The 22,795-nt window shown below is 39.2% G+C and overlaps 1 protein-coding gene across 6 annotated transcripts in view; it reads right to left on the bottom strand.

The window, feature by feature from the left end:
• MAP2K5 (mitogen-activated protein kinase kinase 5) overlaps window positions 1–22,795 on the bottom strand; it is a 261,289-nt gene that overhangs the window by 81,328 nt on the left and 157,166 nt on the right. For 3 of the 6 annotated variants that reach the window (XM_043470888.1, XM_043470884.1, XM_043470886.1), the window contains 2 exons: window positions 21,886–21,957; window positions 19–48 (listed from right to left, as the gene is read on the bottom strand). In XM_043470888.1, coding sequence (XP_043326823.1) covers window positions 19–48; window positions 21,886–21,957 — 102 coding nt within the window. The remainder of the gene's footprint in view (window positions 1–18; window positions 49–21,885; window positions 21,958–22,795) is intronic. The other 3 variants (XM_043470889.1, XM_043470885.1, XM_043470887.1) reach the window with 1 other exon arrangement.

Raw genomic sequence — 22,795 nt, 5'->3', positions numbered from 1 at the left:
AGTAATGAACAATCTTACCTGAGGATATGGAAACCTCCCAAGAGCAAGCTGGGAAAGGAAATAATATTTGTCTAGTTATAGATTTGCATGCAGGGCAGATCTCCTTAAGACAGACAAGTACTAAATTTCAGAATTGTATCCAGCAAAAATAAAAATCTCACAACCTCAAACACACAAACTAAATTATTGTTGTAATTACACTGAAGAGTTGTATTTAGAATGAACATTTACATTGGACAACACTGTATTCCCTGATAAAATATTCTAATTTTAACAACTAAACACTATCCTTATGTCATTTCTCTTAGGAATATTCTCAGCTGTACAGGCATTATTCACATTTACAAGTGTACAACAGCTTCTTCTAGACAGAGACACAAAATCATAGGAGACTGTTTCTTTTCTCTTGTAAAAATGGGAACATTTAATTGATCCTAGCCGACTGTTCTGTAGAATTGTCAGTTATAAGAATTATTAAGAAGAGTTGTAGGAAATGGGCCATATGAAACAGGAAATTTTGCCACTATTTTCATTTTTTTCCCCATCCATTCATAGTTAAAAGGAAAGAGCTATTACTAGTGGGAAAATGGCATTTCGAAATGGTGGAGCTGGAACAATAGGTCTGAAATTTGGAAAATGAATCCTTAGAGCTTCCAATTTTGCTTGATTTGTAAACTGCTATGTGTTTCTACACCACTCACTTAACTTTGGTCTTTGAATTCTCACCTGCGGAAACAAAATGACTCAACCAGGAACAGGATTAATACACAGTGATACGATCAAATTTACCAAACATACTATAAGACTATAGTATAAGACTATACTATTTTATTTAAAGAAAATAGTGGCTAAATTTTGCAACTTCATAATGTGGCCCATCTTCAAGCTCGAAATCCTTTATATGTATTTGTAACTATTTAAAAGTAGAATTGCTACAACAGGGAACTTTGAAGCTGGAATGGATCCAAGAAACATCAATCCATTTTCCAGACTAGAACTCCAGAGTCCCACTGAAGACATTTCCACGTGGTTAATAAGTGTGGGGATTGACCCCAAGACTTGCAACCTGATCCAGGATTCTTTCCAATGTAATTATACTACCTTTCTATAACTTGAGAAGTTGTATATTTATTTCAAAGACACTGACCCTGCTCAAACGTTTTTGAACTCCTCTTTAGAAACTATGTTTAGAATCATTTCAAGTAACAGAAGAATGACTTCATTTTATTAGAACTGCATCTTATCCTGAACTTAAAATTATACCCCTCTGCTTTTTGATCATGTAAATTATTTGTTGGCTAAGGTTTGAATGGCCTTAGTCAACAAAACCCAAAGCCAACTTCAAAAAATAAATATTTTGTTCCTTAGTAAGGATAGACGGGAAGGTGCTGAGGTTAATTTTTAAAGTTCTAAAACCAGTGCGTGCTTCAGCAACGTAACAGGAATAAACCTATTGACCTATATGACCAATAAAACCAATAAACCTATATGACCACAAAAGGTGACTACTTGGAAAGGGTCAACACTCATTTGGATGTATCTATCTATATATATATATGTTTTGGAATACTTGGTAAGTTTTGTTACCTTGCATTCATTTCTTATATATTCAAAGTTCTCAGATTTTCAAGATATAAAGTTACAAGATCATTGTTTCATCTGGTGGACATTGTTAATCCATTCAAGTATAAAGTGAAGGAAAAAGAGTGTGAATGTTAAACTCCCTTTTCACAGTTTTGCACGATTATGTCTGTCTATATACTGCTAATAGTTAGGAAGGGAAGTGACTCAGCTCTCCACTGCCTCCACTGTACCCTCCACCCAACACTGACCATTGATTTGACTTACATTTTGTAAATACAGTGTGTTTCTGGCCAATGAGAATGTGTACATTGTTTCAGGAGGAGCCACTCTGGTCTTCTGTGGCAGAAATGGGTGGGCTAGGCATTTGCCCCATCTGTTCTGAACTGACACGCAGTGACTGCTCACCAAAGGCTGTCACCTATCACCACACCCATCTGCAGATTATGAGCTTTGCACACTCTTTCATTTGGATTTTAAAAAGTAGCAAGAGGAGGGTCTCTCATCTGAAAAAGCTGACAGCTTAACAACTACTAGAAAACATTTAGAACATTCTATCTGAAGTCCTCCACAGGTGCTGCACCACCCCTGGTATATGCTGAACATGTTAATAGGGCCTACGGAAAACTTCTGTCCACCCGGCTTACAGCAGGCTTACAGCAGAAGCAGCTTGCCCATCATACATACAGCTAAGGTCTCGACTAGCTGGCCAGTGTCAACATTGGCCAATGGTTCTTGCAGATAAAAGAACTAAGCAATGATAAATGGAAGGCTTAAAAAAAATGGGATAAGATGAAAAATGTGAACTTTTCCCACTTCCACACAAAACCTCAAATTCTCAAGACATCACTGTCCTATGGAGAGGTGAGACTATAGCTGACTTAGGCACGTGCACGCATCAACTTGGCTCCCTTCTCATGAGTGATAAAAGGTAATGAGGCTGGCTGATGTCATTGATTTACTCTGTCAGAGACCTCCATGCAAGAGAACAGAGAGAAAATTCAGCTGGGAGCCTCTGTACCAGCCTGCTTGGGAACAGGTGGCAGTGCTTGAACAAGCAAACTCATCATCCTTGGGACTGGCTCTACTTGTGTGTACTTTCCTGATATCCTGTGGAAACTCAGTTTTACTTGTCAACTACATTCCTGGAAAGACTGTTTCTAAGGCTTCTTGCAGATCTGACCTCTTCTGAATCAGAGGGCAGAGAATGGTTCCTACTTCTTGACCAGAGATGCACAACAATCATTTCCTCCTTCACAGTGTTGCCACTGGGTTGTTCCAGTGGCAAGCCAAGGATTCCAATTCCACGTCAGTGACAACTGGCCGCGGCACTGTAAGGGTGGCACCAAAAGCAGTCATTCTAAGACTCTGGGAGAAGGAGCTGCCTTCCACATAAGTCTCTGTCCGTTTACGTTTAATGCAGCTGCAGTGTTTATGTTCTGTACTATTTGTCTTGTGACAAAACAGAAGGAAATATACAGCTAGGCCCTAGAACCTTTTTATCAAGTTCAATTAGGAGAAGGTAAAAAAGGAAAAGGACTCTTAGCAGATAGGTTGAGGCTGTCAAAACTCAAAATAAACACTGAAACGTTATGGGGAAGAGGGAGCACATATGCTATGAGTGACTATTTCAGAGACAGACAGACCTGGGGCCATTCTGTATCTTTTACCCCTACTGGTCTATTAATCTACTTGCATTTCCCCAGTTTTTATTGTCAAGGTATTATTATAAATTAGGAAACTTACAAAAGAGAGGATGTAATCTTCTCTGAAATGGCCTGCAGATATGTCACTGTACTAAATGTGTTTCAGATTTAATGAAGCTTTAATGTCCTTTTTAATTTTGCCTGTTTCTGTATCACCAGGGGTCGGGCAAGGCAATCAGCACTCAAGAGGGTGGTTTGGTTTAAAACTAGGAAAAAACTCATTTGCTTATGAGTTGCACTGTATTTTCTTAATTAAATTTACTGAGTAAAATGGTTTAAGTTCAGCCAACCAATGACCTTTGTATGTAGATTTAGATTTATAAGTAGGTTAACAGTTAAAGAAGAAAAAAAAAAACAGAATCACAACAAAGCAAACAGATTAGGGCTAAGCCAATAGCAGTCACTGCTCTCTTTATCATCTTTACAAAAGAAGCATTTAAATTTAGGCAGCTTAAGTCCAGTTAAAAAAAAGTATATTGAAAAATGTGGATCTACGTAAGTGCCAGCAAGGCATCAGATGACTCGAACATCCTTCTCATTCCCAGGAGGGGAACAGCTCATATTATAAAAGATTTGGAAAAGCTTTATTTATTTTGGAGGAGTGGAGGCAGAGATGGGGGAGCGACAGGATTCTATTTAACATTAAATTTAAAAAGTGCATTTTAATTCTAAATACTTAAGATTCAGTAAACTGCTAAACACTCTGAAAACATTTACCAGTTAGGAATACACTTAAATAACAGTAAACTACTAACATTTCACTGTAAAACTAGTACTGTTCCTTAACGTCATCTTACTGACCTTTTAATCTGTCCATAATCTATGAAAATACTACTGAGTTAGCATTATTTGAATAAGTTGGATTTTATGATTTAAATAATCAATATATGTGTGGGTGTGATTATAACAATTGCCAGATACATAACAACTGCATGATAGAAACTTTTGCATTTCAACAAAAAATCAGGGCAGAAGATATTTATTTACAAAGCAACAACAATGGCTTCTGTTAACAGTAAAGATCATTACTGTCATGAAGTCATAAAGGATAAAGAGAAAACATACACTGTAGCCAGAAAGCCAGTGTAGGACATAAACTCAGGATATGTTTTTGGTGACCAACTTTCCAACTTAGAATATCAACAGTGGGGGAGTTGTTTTAAATTTACAGTTATGTTAAAGAGCACTGGAGTTTTACAAATTGCTAATTTAGACATATTCTATGTTTCTCAATAAAACAGCAAATTGAAAATAAGTGTTTTCAACACAGCCAGTGATGTAGCTGAAGGAGGACTTTATAGTCTGAAATATTCTAAAATCTGTGAATTACCTATGCACATCTTACATAGTTAAATTTCCACATAAGGATTTTGCCTTTAGTTGCCTTTAGACCGTACACTGCAGTTAAACCCTCATTTTACAGGATCACAGCAGCCAGTTTGCAACATTCAGACACAGGGAAACTTAAAAAAAATCAGACTTAACTATTGGATTACATAAAATTCCCTAGGTGAGATTTCATCCCAAGACCAATTTACACAGTCCTAGAGAGAGAGCTTAAATCATCTGAAACTATGCTGGCAAAGGACCATAATAAATATTAAATACCTCAAAACCTACCCTAAGATTTTACTTTTCCTCCCATGTATCAATTTCACTGTCCTCCTACTGAATGGTTTAAAAACAATCCGAAGGATATAACAGCAATTTACCAGTGCTAAAGTGCTTGGGAGGTTAAAGTGACAACAAAGAACGCAGAAACACAAAGCATCTTGAAGCAGGGTTTCAATTAAATGTGGAGGATTTACTAATACAGTATACCAAAAAAAAAAAAAAAAGAGTTACAAATTAATTTAATCTTCTGCCTATAGTTTGCAGCTGCACTCCAAAGTGTCTAGGGCTTAAGAACAAAGCCTTGAAGGGCCTCAGAGTGAGGAAAGCTTCAATTTTTAATGTATAACGCCATTAGCTGATAACTTGTGGAATCTGCAACCCCTGCGGAGGGGCATAAGTGCGAGTAACAGAGACTGATGAAGTGACATATTTGTTCATGTCTAGAACTATGAGGAAGAGGGTTATTACTAACACTATCAGGCCCAACAGAAATATGCCCTAATAACCTTTGGGACCCTCCACGTTATCAGTTCTCACTACATCAAATATATTAAAATCAAAACCTAATTCCCTTTAATTAAAGACAATTAGTTTGTTTTACTATTATTGTTTTAACTTGTATGACATTATAATACATTGCAAATTAAAGATGGAATAACAAATGGAATGAAAGCATCAAACTGTGAACACTTCTCCACCCATGTTTGGTGAAATGGACTTATGACTGGCGTCTATTTCAGGAAATTCAAGAACAATCATCACTAAACATTGAAAAGTGGTGTAGAAACAATTCACCCTAAAAAGAACACAGTGGGACCATGCATATGCTTTCCCTATTCAATTTATACTTTTCACATAATGCTTTCCTATCATTCCAAGGATTTCTTTAACACAAGCAGAATTATGGCTCAATGGAGGCATAAGAAGCTTAATTAATTTGCCCAAGGTCATACTGGAGGTTGGTGGCAAAGCTTGTTAAATTACTGGGAATTCTGGACTCTACAGATGTTTTGGCAATGGCAAAGGTCCCTGGTCGGCAAAGGCCCCATGAGACTCCCAGTGCAGTAGGTGAACCACAGCAAATAGCTCCTGACGCCTGTTCAAAAAGTGCCAAGTGCTCTGGAGGGCTCACAAATAATGTTTCCTTTGTGTAGAAAGAGTCTAACTGTGAGGTTCCCATCAGGAGTGCTTCTTAACATGTCCCAATATTTTAAAAGGAATGACTCATCCTCACCAGAGCCCACTGATAGAAAGTAAATTTGTTTTAACTTAAGGATCCCAAACACAGCAGCACAAAGAAATAAATCAAACGTTTATCCATCATTCAGAAGGTCCTGCATTCTATTCCACTGATTACCAGTAATAATGGAGAAAAGACAGCATTACAAATACATGTTTCTAATTCAGTAGATTTTTTTTTCTTTTTAAATTAGAAATGGGTTTATAACAGTGGACACTTAAATGGGGCCAGGGCAACAGTAATTCACAAGTACAATATCTTAATGCTGTTCCTTTAATTGCTATATTTGTTTTACTGTAAAAAATGATTGCTTGCTGTAGTCTAACCATGAATGCTGAAAAGCATGATACATTGAGGTCTCAACCTGGGCAAACTGTACCTAAACTTACACTTTATTGCAGCTTAGTTCACAATCTTCACCTAATATAGGGTTATATCCCAGTGCAGCAGGAGGATAAATCATCCTGGAATATTACTCTGGCAAAGTTTAGCTGTGACTGGAGCATATGTGCTTTCGAGCCACTGAAGCAGAGGCCCATAAAATACACTAATTACTGGAAGTTATGGTCACTGAGTGATTGATAGCGCTCTGCAAGGCAACTTCCTCATTTTCAGCTCTTCTGACGGGGCTCATCCGCCACATAGCAATTATTAATTCATGACCCACCCCTCAGGCACTAGTACCTTTACTTCTAATTCTCCTGCTACCAAACTACTGCTGCAGCTGGACACTGTCTTTCTTCATTCTGATGGCTGGGTAAGGATGATAAAAAGTAGATTTCATGCTAAATGCTATTGTTTTGAATCTTTAAATGTTCCTTGGTCTTTCTAACCTTGCTGTCCTAAAACACATAATTCTCCTCCTCCCATAATACTATTTTACTTGTGTCATTTTCTTCCCTTTTCCCTTATAAAAAGTTTGTGTGTGTCTATGCATATATATGTATATATGAATATGTGTGTGTGATATATACACACATATATAAACACACATACAATCCATCTGTCTACACTATACTATAGTAGACCAAAAACTCTGCCTGACTAATTTTTTAGTTGAACACTGTGGTTTAAATGCAATATATAACTTCAACTAGGCCATAGTAAATATGAGCCAGCAAATTGATTTAAAATAAAAGGCACCCCCCCAAACCTTCCATTTAAATAGACCCACTTTGAAGCTCTGAAGACATTCTAATTGTTTCAAGTTGATTTCCATCAGTAGCTTCACTCAGAGCAATGCAAATTAAGATATCTGAGTATATAACTGAATCTCTAAAAGTCTCTTAAAAACAACTGCAAAGGTTTTTTTTGATGATGTTCTGTGCATTGAGAAAAAATTCAGTGAGAGACTCTGAATTAAAGAGAGAGAAAGTTCAGTCATGATGGATGAAAGCAAACATTTTACTTTTCTAATAGTAAAACATGTTCTTCAAAATCTTGAGCAATTAAAAATGCAATAGTGAGGGTGGTTTTCCTGTGTGGAATCTGAGACAGGGTAACAGATGAATAGATGACTCTAAGCTACCTACCCTTTCAGAACTTGTTTCAAATTATTCCTCCTCTTCCACTGGGAGTTAGTCCCAGAAAATAATTTGGAGGACAAAATCCATACCCTCTCTGTCCATAGTATTCACTGGGCAGTGCATCACATCCCATCTGGTAACATCTTCCTATATATCTAGTGCCTGGTAAGTTTCACTTGTTTAAGGGCAAACTCTAAGTCACAAACTTTCATACATCCTCCATGACACCAGAAATAGTATTTTGCATTAGGCTAACCATGAGCATTTCGGAGAAGGCAATGGCAACCCACTCTGGAACTCTTGCCTGGAAAATCCCATGGACGGAGGAGCCTGGTAGGCTGCAGTCCATGAGGTCGCGAAGAGTCGGACACGACTGAGCGACTTCCCTTTCACTTTTCACTTTCATGCACTGGAGAGGAAGAGGCAACCCACTCCAGTATTCTTGCCTGGAGAATCCCAGGGACAGCAGAGCCTGGTGGGCTGCCGTCTGTGGGGTCACACAGAGTCGGACACGACTGAAGCGACTTAGTAGTAGTAGTAGTGACCATGAGCATTTGCTGATTATGATAAGCCCCCTGATGGTGATGTCTCCTAGAGCTTAATCAGCTTGGTGGTACATGGATGTTTCTACCATTAACACTACAATACTTTAATAAACATAGTATACAAACTTCTCAGTATTAGTGGTCGATAGTTTTAACTGGGGCTTCCTCTAATACTGAGAAATTTGTATGCTATGTTTATTAAAGTATTGTAGCATTAATGGTAAAAACAACCATGTTTTAACTAGCAAGACACTCTTACATGTACATCACTGGTTAGAATAATCATTTTCACATATTTTAGCATTATGATGAATTTAGCTGACTTATTTCTTATTAAAGACTAAAGGGTTACAAGAAGGAAAAAAGATTAGAGTTAACTGCCTCCCAAAACATTTCATGTGCTTATGAATTCAACAACCATTCTCATCTTTACAGTAAGAATTAAGAAATGACACTTTTTCAGGCTGTTCATCTAATGTGACCTGTGTCCTCTAACAGTAGCTAGCTTTAATCCTGATAACAGTCCCTAAGACCTCGCTTGGGTTGGGGTGTCCTCCACCTCTAAACTGCTCACTGGAGTCAGGTAGCTATGGGTACCCTGAGAAAACATCAGTGCTGGGGTACAGTCTATGAAACTCAATCTAAGTCACATTTGTATTTCTAGGCATTTCAAAGAGTCAAAATCAGAAGATACACTCACACTTGTGGCCTCTCTCTGTGTTGCTGCTCCTTGAGAAAGGGAGACAGGAGGCATGGAGGGGAGAGAGAAAGATGGAGTGGCCATCCCCACACCAAGAGTCCATGCATGCAAGTGAAGGCATCCTGAATTTTCCATTCTTAAGCACCACTGGACTGCACCCTCGTGAGAGGATGCTACATGGGATGCTGAGCCCTACTAGGATTCCTGACTCACAGAATCCTGAGAAAAAAATTAATGACGGTTATTTTAAGCTACTAATGTCGGGCAGTTTATTAAGAGTAACAGATAACTGAAATGCCATCCTTGACATTGATGTCAGCTCTCCTGCTCGTCTGCGCGGTCATGCGGACTTTGCTTTTTACAAAGACTTTTATTTATCTATCCATCTTCGGCTGTGCTAGCCCTTTGTTGCTACACATGCTTTTCTGCAGTTGAGCCAAGCGGAGGCTACTCTCTAGCTGCAGTGGCTTCTCTTGTTGGAAAGAGCGGGCTCTAGGGTACTCGGCTTTCCAAACTTAAGACTCGCAAGCTCTAGAGCACAGGCTCAATAGTTGCTGCTCACAGGCCTAACTGCTCTGCTGCATATGGGACCCTCCCAGCTCAGGAATCGAACCCATGTCTCCTGCACCAGCAGGCAGACTCTCCACCACTGAGTCACCAGGGAAGCCCCCTATGCGTTTTTCCATCGCACTTTTACTGATCTTTTCCCCTCTGAGTCAAGGAGCTCCTAAGGACAAAGTTTTTCTATCCCTACTGCTAACACAGGGCAGCACTACATGAATTTACTGATTAGATGGAACTCTTACCTACCCACTTCTACTTTATTTCAGCAGACATACTGGAGATTAGGTTAATTTTTGTGTTTCTTTAAGAAAAATAAACTAGGCCTTGGTTTCTGAAAAACAACAGCAATCGTATTAATACATTTCAAAATACAATAAAGCTGAACCAACTATAGGGATAGTGTAGGTAGCAATCCTGTGAAAAGCAGTTGAGTCACAGTAAACCAGTCTTTCCCTTTGTCTAATTTCCTGCTCATTTACATTTACCATTTCTCACTCCTTTCTTCAAAACTACTGATCCACTTCTTTTCTACAGCTTAGTGAAGAAGCAGACTTTCATCCAGAGTCAGGATGTTTAACTGCCGCTGCCTTGTCCAGTCACCTAGCCTCTCTGGAAAAGTCCTTTAATTTCTCTAGATCTCAGTTTCCTTATTTGTCAAGTAGGAACTTTGACGCTTACAGATCAAAGTTGGTGGAATGATCTTGGATACCTTAAATTGCTGATTTTTTTGGTCACTTCCCACCACAGTGGGAAGAAGCTTAAATGAGATAATAAATATCAAATGGCTTTGTTAAGTGTTGCATACACATAAAGTGTTGATATCCTTCCAGAAGGACACTGAGCAAGAAGATGGCAACAGAGAGCAGCAGAGGAAAGCGCACTTCCCTTCACCTCAGAGGTCCCAGCCGCAGGGCCTCTTCTGCACAGCCCTAGCTTTCACTATACCTGCAGGATCCAGCGAGGAACCAAGCTTCCTCACTGACAGGAGGAGGGATCTGGTTTAACAAGTTCTAATGTCTCTTCTAAATAGTTAAAAGACACTTTGGTCTCTAAATACAAGATAAGGTGTGTAAAAGATTTTTCTAAATAAATGCTAAAAAAAATTATTACTACTCAGGTCAGAGTCAAAGCATGTAAAGCAGACTGGAGGATCTTTGAGAGGATTTTTAAGTCAATTCCAGGTCACTGGATTTGAGTATTGATAGAACTCAATGAGCAGTGATATCTCAAAGGTAACAGCAGCAGTCTCAAATTATCACACTCTGAGAATTTCAGACTTGACACGAGTCACTAGAACCCCGCCCGCTTCTTATCTTTTAGATCTCAACTCTAAAGTAACCCCACACTACTCAGTTACCCCTATTGTACGATGTATTTCTGTCTAAAAAGTTACTACTGTCAAGCATAGTATATATTTCTAATGTAGGCTCCGTGAAAGCAGGGATTTGTCCCTTTCACTCTCAGCAATGTCCCCAGTGACCATCACACTGCCTGCCACATAATGGCATTCAACAAAAATTTGCTAAGTGACTAAATGAATAAATGACTGCATCTTGTCTAACTTTATCCTTGGCTCTTTTACAGAATACTTCTTAAAAAAAAAAACAACCCAAACCTCAGACAAGTCTTCAGTCACTACTTAAATGTTTCTAGGGATGGGTCATTTTTCACTTCTAAAGGGATGGCAGCACTGTTGAATAGCAAGGGTGTAGGGATCTATTCATCAGAAATTTTTTTTTGAAGATTTTTTTTTTTGATGTGGACTATTTTTAAAGTCTTTACTGAATGTATTACAATATTGCTCCTGTTTTTTTGCTTGTTTTGGTTTCATTTTCTGACCACAAGGCATGTGGAATCTCAGCTTGTGGGAGTTCAATATGTAGGATTGTAATCATACCCTCTGCACTGGGAGGTGAAGTTAACCCCTGGACCGTCAGGGAAGTCCCAGGGAATTCTTCTTTAGACTGAATAGAAAACCATGGACTTTTTTTTTGTTGTTAGCTTCAGAAAGTTCGGCCTGCCAGTCATAAAGTAGCAGATTGCCTATCCTCTACTGACAATTCTTCAAACACTGGAATATGAGTTGTTAAACAACTGCTTTGTCTTCTCTTTATTTCTTTATTTTTCATATCAAGACTTGATTCAAATGTTTTAAAAGTCCAAATTGTGTGTGCTTGTGTTTATACACGATTTGGACATGTGTGTTGAAAAAACTTTAAAAACAGTCTGAAACCCATCAAAATAACAAAATGCTTAGCTGGGATTGCGAGCACCTGTTCCATCTTGTTCTGTCAATCTCATGGTTGTTCACGACAGCTCTGAGCACAAAGCAAGCTCAACAATGCCTCATTCAGTGGGAAACACTTCACTTTGTCTGCCAGTTTCCCATGCACTGGCATCACTGACAACCCTGGAAAATGCACATTTAGGCATGGTAATCTGAGACAGCTGGATCCCTTCACAGACCCCGCAGAGGACTGAACCAGTCAATCCATCATCTGCCAAAGGTCATTTTAACAGCTTCTTTTTGCAATAAGTTATATAAAATTTCAGACCAAAAAAATGACAATAGAAAAAAATCAAGTTAAGACAGAATTACAGAAAGGGGAGTGCGAGCAGGGGCATGAGTGACAGAAACTGTTACATGCTCTTTTCCTCAATATTCTTCAATGGAAGGGAAAGAGGCCCATGACAAGAATTCCAGAACCACACTTCTACCCACTTTCCTATACAATCTCCACTGAAATTTCCTTTGTCCTAGGACCCTTCAGCTTTAACCCTTCTGCTTTCTGATGGTTTTCAGCAGAAACTTCGATCAACAGGTAAGATACTTCACTTGATGGAGCAGCAGGCAACATATTATAGTAAGAGTCAATGTCCACTCACGTTCTTGATAATGATTATAAAAAGGAAGAGGAGGAAAACCTGGTTATCTGTGGAGCACACCAAAGGCTAAGCTGCCATGGTTGAGAGAAGCTGACAGCAGCTGCTCAGAGGGCGTCCAGAGCCATCCGTCACCCCTCAGACCAGGTTCACAGTCACCGCGGGCTAGGAGAGCAAACGACGCTGCAGCTGCAGGCTGACCAGCAAAGTGACACTTCTGTTTTTGGTTTGTTTGCTTGTTTCAAAAGCTGGGAAGAGGTAGGTTCTTCAGTATATTTAGAGGCAGGAGCTGAGTCTAGAGAATGCTCCGTAATTCTTTTCACCTGGTAAACATTCACTGCCTAGATGTTATTTCAAAAAGAAGCTTACTTCTCAAAGTGACTTCTTAAAATATATATATATGTTTATTATTATTGTTTATCACCTGTCTCCTAATTACACTGTAGGTTCAACAAGGAAAGGGAACATGCCTGTTTTATTTATCAATGTATCCCCAGCACCCAGTAAAGTATTTGGCACATAAGAAGTTTTCAATAAAATTTATTAATGTTATATTAATATATATAAGTGTAAATTAATTAATGTTATATTAACACAACATTAACACATTAATGTTATATTATTAATTTATTAATGAATATTCATTAATGTTTATTAATACTAATGTTATCTTTGGTCCACAGATAAGAAGAGACTGATACTTGGAGTAACAAAATGACTTGGCCAAGATAACACTGATTATAAGCAGTGATGCCAGCATTTCTGGTTAATGCAAAATGAGAACTCTTAACAGTTCAAGAGTGAGGATGACAGCCTTAATATCTGAAAATGTATCAGAGAAAGAAAACGACATACTCTTCACCACACTTTTCCAGAAACTTCTGTCAATGGTACTGGGTGGAGTGATCTGTGTCACTTTTTCAATACTTTTTATTTTCACTTCACATAGCTCAATATGCTTCATGTGTTTGTTCATAAACACAGAAAATCACAGTTCCTTTTCTTGATATCTAATGAGACTTATCTGATATCCATTCAACAGTATGGATAAAGGCAAAATTTAAAAAATTAGATGTGTTAACAGCTTCTCAGAACTCCACAAGACAAGGTAGTTACAATCAACTATTTGTACATTTAATGCTAAATTTCCCTTGGGAAAATTCTATTATAGATGTCTACAGAGAATTCAATAATTTACGATTCTCTGACAAAAATTCACTTTCTCTGGGTGAAAGCACTGATATATGTCATTTTTTAAAAAGTTAGGGCTTTTTTTTCCTCCTGTAGGAATATTAAGAAGAAGTCCATCTCAAATGACATATAAATATTTCTTTCACGTTATAAAATTAAAATCAAAACATTTATTTTGATGATTTTCTCTCCTTTGTTTTCTCTGTTCCTTCTTCCTGAAACTTCTGTTTTTCACGTTAGATTGCCTAACCTGGTTCTCTAATTTTCAATTCTCTCTTATTTGTTGTTGTCATCTGAAAATTCCTTTGTTACTGCAGCCTGTTCTTTTTTCCCGGATGCCATAATTTCTCCTATCCCTCTGAGAGTATTATATAGTTCATTTAAATGTCTCTCCTCTGCAGTTTTTGAGTTCTCCAAATTTTTTTCTTTTTTAGTTATTTTAGGTCTCTGTTCTTACCTTAAAATCCTTCCTCAAATGTTTTGCTAAGAGTAAAATTTTGCTAAGAGTAAATTCTGAGTGAAACTCTGCACTTATGTGTGGAGACTGTAGGCTTAGTTAATGCCATTTAGCCGGACTGTTTCTACAGGAAACTCCCAGTGCCTGGATCTTTAAGACCTCTTGGTCACATTTTCCTTGAGAAGGTCTCTTCCAATATTCTACCTGAAAGGTAATCTTGGCTGCCAGTGTCCCAGAAACAGGGTGTGGTAGGACAGCTGCGAGTCTCCACATTTAGAATCTGAACTTTCATTTAATGCCTCTGTATCAAGAATGAGACTCAGCCTCCTACAGTACGAGGTATCACTTATTTCATTCTCAGGGAAATTCCTCTACTTACTCCTCCCCTAACATACAAACTCCTCTTGTGCATTCAGGTTTAGGAGGGTGACCGAGTTAAGGAAAGAATCGCTGAGTCAGACAGAGTAACTATTTGTCAAACAGCTTAACTGTTTCTCAGATGAAATTCTCTTCTCTGGCCTCACCTCCACTCTTAGTTTCAGACACCTGGTGCCACCGATTTCTGAGGCTTCTGGGGGTTTAAAGTAAATCAGGGGCTTCTTTTTTCTTCACTGCTGGCTTCAGATTCCAGTACTCTCCGTTCTGTTGTTTACTGTTGGCCATCTGCTTTCCCACACCCAAAATTTGGTTGCTGTTGTCTCCTTTCCCTTTCTTCATGGTAATAAAGCTTTAAAAAATCTCTTTATGACCATTTTCAGTGGAGTTTGAGGTGAGAGTGGAAGATAATGCATGTGCCTCAATGCCAGGCTCCTCTGTCTATGGAATTTTCCAGGCAAGAATACTGGAGTGGGTAGCCATTCTCTTCTCCAGGGGATCTTTCCGACCCAGGGATCGAACCTGGGTATCCCACATTGCAGGCAGATTCTTTACCATCTGAACCACCAGGAAAGCCCTTAACTGTAATTTGTAGGCTTTCTGAACCATATGTGAACATTTCAAAAGGTAATTCCTCTTAAAGAGAAGGGATAATGGCTTAATTTTCTCATTGTGACCTTTCCACAAGCTCTGAAATGGAGTGTCCATCTAAAGGCCCCAAGAGATTAAGTGATTTACCCTAGGATCTATAGTTTATACTGGCTGAAGTGGAATTTGAATCCAGGTCTGATTCAAAACTCTTCTTCACACTCCAAACACTTGTGATCCATTCAGCAAATGTTTATGAGTGCTTACGTTAAAGACTTCATCAAACTTTAACTCTGATCTTTATTTTCAGAAACTACTTTAAAACCATTACAAAAGTAAGAAAAAAATTGAGCCCCAAAGATTTCCTGAGTAATCACTAGGGCAGTGAAATTGTGCTAGAGAGGGCAGGAGATTATGAGAGAATCGGATTTAAATTCTGCCATAAGGATCTATGACATAGCAATAAATTAATATAATACAAAGTGAAAAACGCACATGCCACAAGGAAGATGTAGATGAAGGTCAGAAGAAATTACTTTTAGCTGGAGAGATGAGTTGGTGTCATAAAGGATGGGTATTTAAATTGTATCTTGGGGAGAAGAAGAAAATGATACTCCACATAGAGTGAATGGCATAGTGCTCCCTGAATATTTTTAACATGGTTAAAGAGAGTTTGAAGCTCATAAGAAAAATTCTAACTCTGTCAGAACAATACAACCCATCAAATCTTCAGAAGACGGTGCTACTTTGATGACAATGACCTCGTGTGACTCTCTGAATGTGCTCTTCACCTATCTAGAGACATTTTTCATCGGACGGACCTTGCTTTCATCATTTAACACATCATTCAGACCACTTCAGTAAAACAGTGATCATGCTGAAGAGGGGTCTCAGAGGACGGGATGACACTCCAATTAACCAAGCACATTGAGCCAGACTGTTCTGTGCTTTGGACTCAAGAGACTGCTGGAGAGAGGAAGTGAACAAAGGCAGAAAGAGCGAGGAGGACCCAAGTGAAAAGAGCAAGATGCAGGCGCTAAAGATGGGGCTTTCAGTTTGACTCCTACGGAAAAGCCTGCCAGATTATTCACAACTGACCTTAATAAGTTTATAACAGCCCGCCAAAGAGAATCACAAACCAGAACATGCACTTGGATAGCATACTCAGTGAGAGAAAGAACCCTGACGACTGACCTGGTGCCTTTTTAGACGTGTGTGCATCGTCCTGGGCGCTAAAAATGCGAGGATAGAGGAGGGCGTGTGCTGACTCATTTTTTTGACCCAATTAGGACCAGCTGATAAATCCAGCTTTTCCAAATATGACTGCTTACTTCCCTCCTACAGATTTGTGTTGTGATTTGAGTGACACAAGAGTATGAATGGGGGGAGGGGGGTTCAGGGCCGGGAACGCATATACACCCATGGCTGATTCATGTCAATGTACGGCAAAAGCCACTACAATATTGTAAAGTAATCAGCCTCCAGTTAAAATAAATAAATAAAGAAAAAAGAGTATGAATGGGGTAACTAATTAGTGAGAAACAACCGTGGGACTCTCAAGCCATTCGTTCCGTGGGAGAAGAGAGAAGCACCGCACAGCCTATGAAACTAAGAAACCCTGCCCTAAAACATCTTAGGTGCTTCCTACCCCCAGGAATGAAAACTACCAGTTTTTACTATGTACACACTCTTTTTCATTTTAAAGTGTAGCCCTAAAGTCTTTAAAGAGCAGCAAGAAGGGTAAACAGTCCTAAAAACCACCCAGGCAAGTGAATCGGTGGGATTTCTCTACGAGAGTCAAACAAGTATTCTAGATAGAGCAGGATTAATCTTCCTAGCTTGTCCTAGTTTAGACATTTTGTATACCTGTTAGTGGTTTCACTTCTTTTTTTTTTTCATTTTCACACTGATTGTTGTCATAAAGGCTCAAGGAAGAAGTGCAATTAATTCCACGTGGGTTCTTTTCCCCATTATAAACCCCTTACATGGCAATGACCTTTATTTTGTTCTATAATTCACATGAAGAGAAATAAAACACATTTCAAGGTCTGAGTTGAAAACCATAAACAAAAAACACGGAAAGGGGCTGAAATCTTCATAGCTTAGTAAAACCACCATGCTTAGTCAAGCTGAATAATCTCAATTTTTCCCTCCTTAAGGATAATTTCCATCCTTTATCTTACTTCAGCCAACTCCAAATACTATATATGACTAACAAAATCCTGGAGAAGACCCATTTTAGCTCACAGAAAGAGGGATACTGAACTGAGACAAGATGGGGGCAGTGTTGCTGCTGGATAAAAGATAGTCTGATATTAAAGATTCTGTGCTTAAGGCACAAATGTACCTGCGACTTTTTAAATGGCACATTTTAGCGGCATGTAGCATCATCTTTTATGGAAGAGTGTGGCGAGAGGCCTTGTTATGACTCCCCATGGGGACTGGGACAGCACATTAACACGGGAAGGGCAGGATGAAGAAGGCAGGCAAGGGTGCACCTGTATTTTAGGAGTTTAAAGCAGTGAAGGCAGCCTTTTGACTCTTGAATCACCAAAAACCTCAGGGATTTTATGGAATTTAAGGGCGGATGCTAGGTAGAAGCAGAAGGGAAAGAAAACTTTAGTCCCCATTTTGTCTCTGATTCTTGTGTAATTTCAGGAAAATTTCTTGGCTCAGTGTCCCACATTTTTACCCCACTGCTTCTTTTAAAATTTTTACTGATTTATTTTTGGCTGTGCTGGGTCTTTGTTGCTTTGCACGGGCTTTCTCTAGCTGTGGTGAGCAGGGGCCACTCTTCGCAGCTTTCTCATTGTCCTGGCTTCTCTCGGGGCGGAGCACAGGCTCCAGGCGCACAGGCTTTAGGAGTCCCAGCCACAAGTCCCAGTGGTTGTGGCATCTGGGCTCTAGGGTGCACGGGCTCAGTAGTTGTGGCACCTGGGCTTAGTTGCTCTGTGGTGTGTGGAATCTTTCCAAACCCAGGGATCCTGCATTGGCAGGTGGATTCTTATCCACTGCACCACCAGGGGAGTCCTCCCCCATTGTTTCTTTACCACCTGGTACTCTAGGGGAATAAACTGATTGATTCAAAACATTTTGAGGAAGGTATCCACACAAGTAGGTAGACCTTGCATACTTGGACATCTGCTCTCTCCTGAAAGGTTTACAAAGATCCACCCTAGAGTGTGCTGGGGGATGGGGAAGGGCTCCTCCATCTCTTCCTTCTTTCTCCAAGGGGCAACTCGCTTTAAGACAACCAAGCTCAACTGTCAGCTCCTTTGAGAAACCTGTCTTGCTCTCCCCGCCTGAACCTTTGTGGCTCAGAGTACTTCCTTTTTACTAATGACTGTCACACTGCCCTGGGCTTTAAGCGTCTGTCTTCTCTATCACAGGCAGGCCTTCCTCATCTTCGTGTGCTCCACTCTTCAAGGGTCACTACATGGTAAGCACTTAAACAATGATTACTGAATGAATGAAAGTGCCTACTCCCCGCAGTGCATGTCTAGGAAGGGAATCTTATTTTTAAAGGTGAGGATAAACAGAGGAGAAGCAATTAGTCTTTGAAGATGTTAACTATGTTTCAGGACACAATTTTCTACTCAGAATTTAAAAATGCTGCTGAGATGCACACTTCTCTCCATCTGCAGTGATTCTGAACAGGATTTACCACATCTATTCCTAGCACACCATGATGAAAGCAGAGAAATTGGTCCTTACGTGCCTTTTGTGGGCTGACTTCCCAACCCCTTCAGGTAATGTTCTTATCACATCTGCTCCTTAAAAAAAAGAACCTCGGTGTTCTCTGATTGACTCACACACAGTTTCTCATCTATGGACTCAAAGCCTCTGACTCCTATTACACATTACATACCCAAACGAATCTGGTATAAAACACATTGTTGTTTGGTAGCTAAGTCATGGCCCACCTGTTTTGTGACCCCATGGACTGTAGCCTGCCAGGTTCCTCTGTCCATGGGATTTCCCAGGCAAGAATACTGGAGTGGGTGGTCATTTCTGTCTCCAGGGGATCTCCCCAACCCAGGGATTGAACCTGCATCTTCTGCATTGGCAGGCGATTCTTTATCACTGAGCCACCAGGGAAACCCATAAAACACATGCCAGGGCCTTACTCTTCTCTCTCAAAACTTAATTCACCACCTGTGTTTGGTCATTTGTTCTCACTTGCCTATCTGCTGGGTCATAAGCTCCCAGAATACAGAGACTGTGATCACACAGTTCCTTTCAAAAGCATTTAGTTAAGTATCTCACATAGAGGTGCTCAACAGCTCTTCGTGATGATCATAAGCACACTGCACTTTACACCCTCTAAGGCCATCTCTTCCTCCTCCTAACATCTGGCTCCTCAGCATCTATTTTAAAATGCAGGGAGCGGCAAAACACTCTTTTCAGCCCTCACTCTTGACCAGTGGTCCTTTTCTACTCCCCACTTCATCACATGAGCCAAGGCACTCCTTCAGGCCTCCAGGTGTCTCACACTCATTGTTGACACTTTTTCACACAGTTCCTTACACCTTAATCTTATAAATTCAACGAGTCCGTTTTCTTCAGTCTTCTAGAGACTATTTAATAGTTTACCTCCAGGATAAATGAACATGATCAACAAAATCCCAAATACATCAATGGCAATCTCCCTTCCTATACAACAGAGTCTCTTTTTATTAATCTTTGTATCCTGAGCACTCAGCAAAATGCTGGCAGACATATATTTCAATATGCAACATAAATATGTTCTATTTATTAAGTATCTGTCTATCTACCTACCTATCTTAACTAGTCTCCCTGTTTCCATGACTGTCCCTCTATATTCTGTGCTCCATAGAGCATGCAGCTATCCTGTGAAAACATATTTCAGATAATTCACTCTCAGAGTAACATCTAAAATCCTGACCATGGCTTACAAGGCTGTATATGATGTGGCCCCTGGCTACCACTCTGAATGTGTTTTTTCCCATTTTTCCTTGCTAACTCCACTCAAGTAACTCAGGTCTCTCGTATTATTTGCTGTTGCCTGATGACCCCTTCTTTTCACACCATTCCAGTCTCAGCTCAAAGGCTGTTTTATCGGAAAGGAGGACTCCACTTCATTTTTTCCCACAGGACTTACCACCACCTGACAGATTACATACTCAGTTATCCTTCTGTTTCCTGTCCCAAATACTCCACCCCTCTCACCAAATGCAACTTCACGAGAATCAAGAATGGAGTGTCCTTCATTACTATATCCCCATTGCCTACCTACTGGACATAGCAGGAGCTCAATACATGGAATGAAGAAATGAATATGAAAGGAAGGAATGGTGTGCTCTAAATCTTAAATCTGTTAGTTACCCTGTTTGACAGTATCACTATGCCTCTGCATGTTTTTAAGTCACACAATTCCAGAGTTGTTGCAGAAAGTTAGAGACAAGAGCAGATTGCTTAGAGTCATAAAACGTTAGTTTGGAAAGGGGCTTAGAGATCATTATTTAACAGAAGAAGAAACTGAGGCCCAAAGTTAAGCACAGGGCCGCCTAGAAAACCAGTAGCAGAGCTAGAACTGCAACCTAGGTCTTTCATTCCCACCCTAGGACTCTTAGCTTTATACCATGCAACTTCTCAAATGCTCCACACTATATCTGGTCTTTTATCAAATATACTCAATGACAACTCATTTAAAATACACAAAGGGTAATTATATAACAGCGAGAGCTGAGCTCCACAAATCAAAGGTACTAGTTTCCCCTGAAACAGGCTAACTGGACACGCCCTTTGGGATTCTGTTGGGAGACTCAGTTCTGAGCATCTGTCCACCAGCATTGCCAATCTCTCAGCTGTTGCATATACACTGTATTTCCTCTTAGAGCCCCTTTCATGAAGAAGCAGAAAAATATGGTTCAAGAAACACTGAATATTTTTGCTTTCTTTCTATAGTGCAGGTGAATTGACTCTGAAGATATCTCCTTAGAAATTCAACTGCATTCATGCATTGCAAAAATCACAGAAAAAGTGTTTGACCAAAAAAAAAAAAAGTGATGGAATTGTGACTGCAACTCTATCCATGATCTTATTTAAGGAGTTCTTTTTATTTTTTTAAAGAGTTCTCTTTTATCTGAATCAATGCGTGTAAGATATATCACTTGAAACACTGGTGGATATCTAGGCTCTATACTGCAGTAATTCATGCTGAGCCAGGTCTCCATCTAATACAAATTCTTTGCATTTCCTTATAGATCAACAATCACTGTACAGAAACCCTAGCACAAAACTCTAGTGGGGGTACATGTAGCATACTAAAATAAAGTCCATTCTAAATACAGCTGTAAAGAGTAAATACATTAAAACTGTGTTACATACATATACCTACCCTCCTTCAAATCATTTCATACCCTGTCCCGCAACATGTGATATGAGTCTAACTGGAATAAGGTGGTTTTCTTCTTTCTAAGCAAACATATAGAAATTATACATCCAAATGAGTAGGGCTGTACTGTTTAATAAGGTAATCACCTCTAGAAGTCATATATGCCTTCCAAGAAGGCTGCTATCACACATACTTTTTCTGGAATTTCTCTTTTCAAAACACAGGTTCTCCACATTTAGTGTGCATATGGATCACACTAGGAACGTGTTAATAAGGCTAATTCTTACAGATTTGAATTTAACTGGTCTTTTGATGGGAGTCCGGGAACCTGTGTTCTTAAGAAGCACTCCAGGTAAGTTTTACACAGGTGATCTGTGAGAAAAAGCACTTTAGAATAGCCATGTAAGGGGATCAAAATAAGGACTACTGAGTTAACCTCTGTTACATATACACATAACACACTGGAAGCTTAATTTTTTTTTCAAATAGAAATGTTTCTCCTAATAGAATATATCGGTACAGATACACATAAGAGCATCTATTTGCAATCAACATACCTCCATGAAAGAGATTCCTAAGCTCCAGACATCAGAATGAATTCCATACTGCTCCCCTGAAATTCTTTCAGGCTGAAAGAAAACAGAAGGGAGCTTGTGAGTTGACGTAAGCTACTCCAGGAAACACATATGCTCAAGTGAGCTCAGCTAAGGCACAGTCACCAATATCTGCATAGCACATTATCAACAGAAAAACAATCTTATATGTATGTGTATTATATAGATAATCCACAGAAACTGTATAGGTAATACAGATATATTAGATATAATTGTATTGAATCCTCACAAAGACCCTGTGAGGGAAACTTTGTTATCTTTATTTTAAGATAAAGAAAATGAAGGCTCACATTTGTGAGATATTAGGCAAAGTCCTAAACTAGTAAATGAGCTGAGACTTGAACTCAAACCAAATCCAGTGGTCTTAGTTGTCAAGTGACAAATTACAGGACATTATATAATAGTATCACTTATTTGCATTTTGAGAGATGGGTCTGAATCACTAGGAATTCTGCTATTTAAAAATTTTTATTGTATAATATTAAACTTGTAGGAAATTTTTAAGATGAAGACTAGTACAAAGAAAACCCGTATTTCCTTTGCCCAGATTCACTTACTGCTCAACATTTTATCCCATTTATTTGGCTTCTTTTTTGATATAAACCAAGGAACAGTTTGAAAGGTCCTTTTGGGACTCTCGGTCCCAAAAGATATGTAGAAAATACTTGTTCTAACAATTACTCTCCAGTTCAACATTTATTCTCTAGTTCTCAACAATTACTCTCTAGTTCAAGAGGACTAATTCCATACTCAAGTGGCCGCTGCCTAGTTTCTCTATCCCTCCAGGATTTGGCATTCAGTAAGGTACTTCACAGAAGTCTTTTGAACGAACACAGGAACAAATGAATAAAAG

Source organism: Cervus canadensis, chromosome 6, assembly GCF_019320065.1.
Source record: "Cervus canadensis isolate Bull #8, Minnesota chromosome 6, ASM1932006v1, whole genome shotgun sequence".
Classification (NCBI taxonomy): Eukaryota; Metazoa; Chordata; class Mammalia; order Artiodactyla; family Cervidae; genus Cervus; species Cervus canadensis.
Note: the sequence above shows the minus strand (reverse complement) of the source record. Positions and strands in the feature narration are given on the sequence as shown.